This window comes from Chrysochloris asiatica, unplaced genomic scaffold (genome assembly GCF_000296735.1).
Source record: "Chrysochloris asiatica unplaced genomic scaffold, ChrAsi1.0 scaffold00049, whole genome shotgun sequence".
NCBI lineage: Eukaryota > Metazoa > Chordata > Mammalia > Afrosoricida > Chrysochloridae > Chrysochloris > Chrysochloris asiatica.
In genome coordinates, this window is record NW_006408567.1 from 15,677,891 (window position 1) to 15,679,465 (window position 1,575).

The window sequence follows — 1,575 nt, forward strand, 5'->3', positions numbered from 1 at the left end:
AGAACCAATAGATCCGTTTGTTTTTGTTTTTGTTTTTTTTTAATCAGTCCTGTGTCTTTATTAAAGAAAGTTAGAACTAGACCAGACCTGGCAGCGAAGAGAAGGGTATTGGGGCTGGGAAGAAGAGCAGGCTGATGGCCTGGGAGAGGCCCAGGGGCCCGGGTCCTAGCAGCAGCTATGGAGGTGTCCAAAGTTAAGCTTTCAGGCACCGTGACTATCAACTGGTTCTGTAGGGGGTGCAGGGTAGGTTGGGCTGGCCTGCTGGCCTGGGGTCTCCCTGAGGATCCTCTTGCCCTGTCTACCTAGAGTATCTAATGGTCCTGGTCCTGTTCGTTGCCTTCCATGTTCACCTCATTGACCTCTCCATCACTGTGTGATTCATTGTAGTCATTCGTTTCGTCCATGTCCTGCATATCCGCATCACCCTCTGAGTCCTCCTCACTATCTTCGTCATCTTCCTCTTCCTCATTATAGTGCTCTGAGGCTGGCTTGCCGGTAGGTACCAGGTTGTTGTCTTTTTCTGCGATGCTCTGGAGCTGGGCCTGATGCTGCTCTTCCTACTGTTGTACCTGTCTCCTCCACACAGGGTCGATCCAAATTAAACCAGAGTGTCTCCGTCACATGGGGGAAGAGTGAGGGAAACAAAGCGGACATGGCTCCTAGACTATGTCTATTTCTGGTTTTGCTCTGATTCATTTGACTGATCTGGAAAGGCTCTCTCCTCTTCTAGACCTCGATTTCCAGCCCTGCTCATCGGGGACAACATTTACTCTCACCTCTCAGAAGTATTGAGAGACCAGAGACCATTTCTCCTAAAGCTCAAAATTCAAATGATTAATTTTTTGTTTTTTATTTTTTTGTAACATCACACACACACACAAATGAGTAGGCTTCAAAAGTTCTTGGAAAATTCCAGTATCTTTTAATTTCATTTTCCCATGAACTTTTTGACACCATCTTGTAGACTTTAATAATATTTTATTGCATTTTTAGTGAACATTTACACAATAAATTATGTTCTTATTTGACAAGTTCTTTATAAATTGTTTAGTGACAGTTACATTTTTCAAATGTGTCACCATTCTCTTTAGTTCTGTTCTGATAGTTCCATTTCCAGAACTGGTTTCCCTATCCCCTTAATCTTCTTTAGAGTAACTGCTGACTTTTCAGTCTCATATAGGTGTTTTTTTTGTAGGTAATCTTTATTTTGTGTGCCGCTGTATTATTTTGCTAAAAGATGAGTTCTGTTTTCTGATGTGTTTCCTGGTATGACATTAGACTAGGGTAAGCACTAGGTTGCTAATGGCAAGATTGTTGGTTCAAACCCACTAGCTGTTCCTCGATAACCCTATACAGGGTCATTATGAGTTGGAACCGACTCAATGGCACTTAACAACTTAACAACAAGGGTGATATTTGACTAGTGAGTGGCTTAAAACAATAGAAAATGTTCGTCTCATAGTTTCAGTGGCAGAAGTCCAAATTTCATGTGTTGGTAGGGACATGCTATCCCCAAAGGCTCTAGGGAAAGATTCTTCCTTGCCTTGTCCAGGCTCTGGTGGCTCCAGGGGTTTC

General features: G+C 42.9%; 1 protein-coding gene and 1 pseudogene across 1 annotated transcript in view; one reads left to right on the plus strand and one right to left on the minus strand.

Moving 5' to 3' along the window:
* CHAF1B (chromatin assembly factor 1, subunit B (p60)) overlaps positions 1-169 on the plus strand; it is a 42,445-nt gene extending 42,276 nt beyond the window's left edge. Inside the window, exon 14 of the mRNA XM_006862605.1 lies at positions 67-169. Within this exon, the coding sequence (XP_006862667.1) occupies positions 67-169 (103 nt within the window). The remainder of the gene's footprint in view (positions 1-66) is intronic.
* Positions 170-311: 142 nt separating this feature from the next.
* Positions 312-654, minus strand: LOC102838446 (annotated as a pseudogene).
* Positions 655-1,575: the final 921 nt, after the last annotated feature.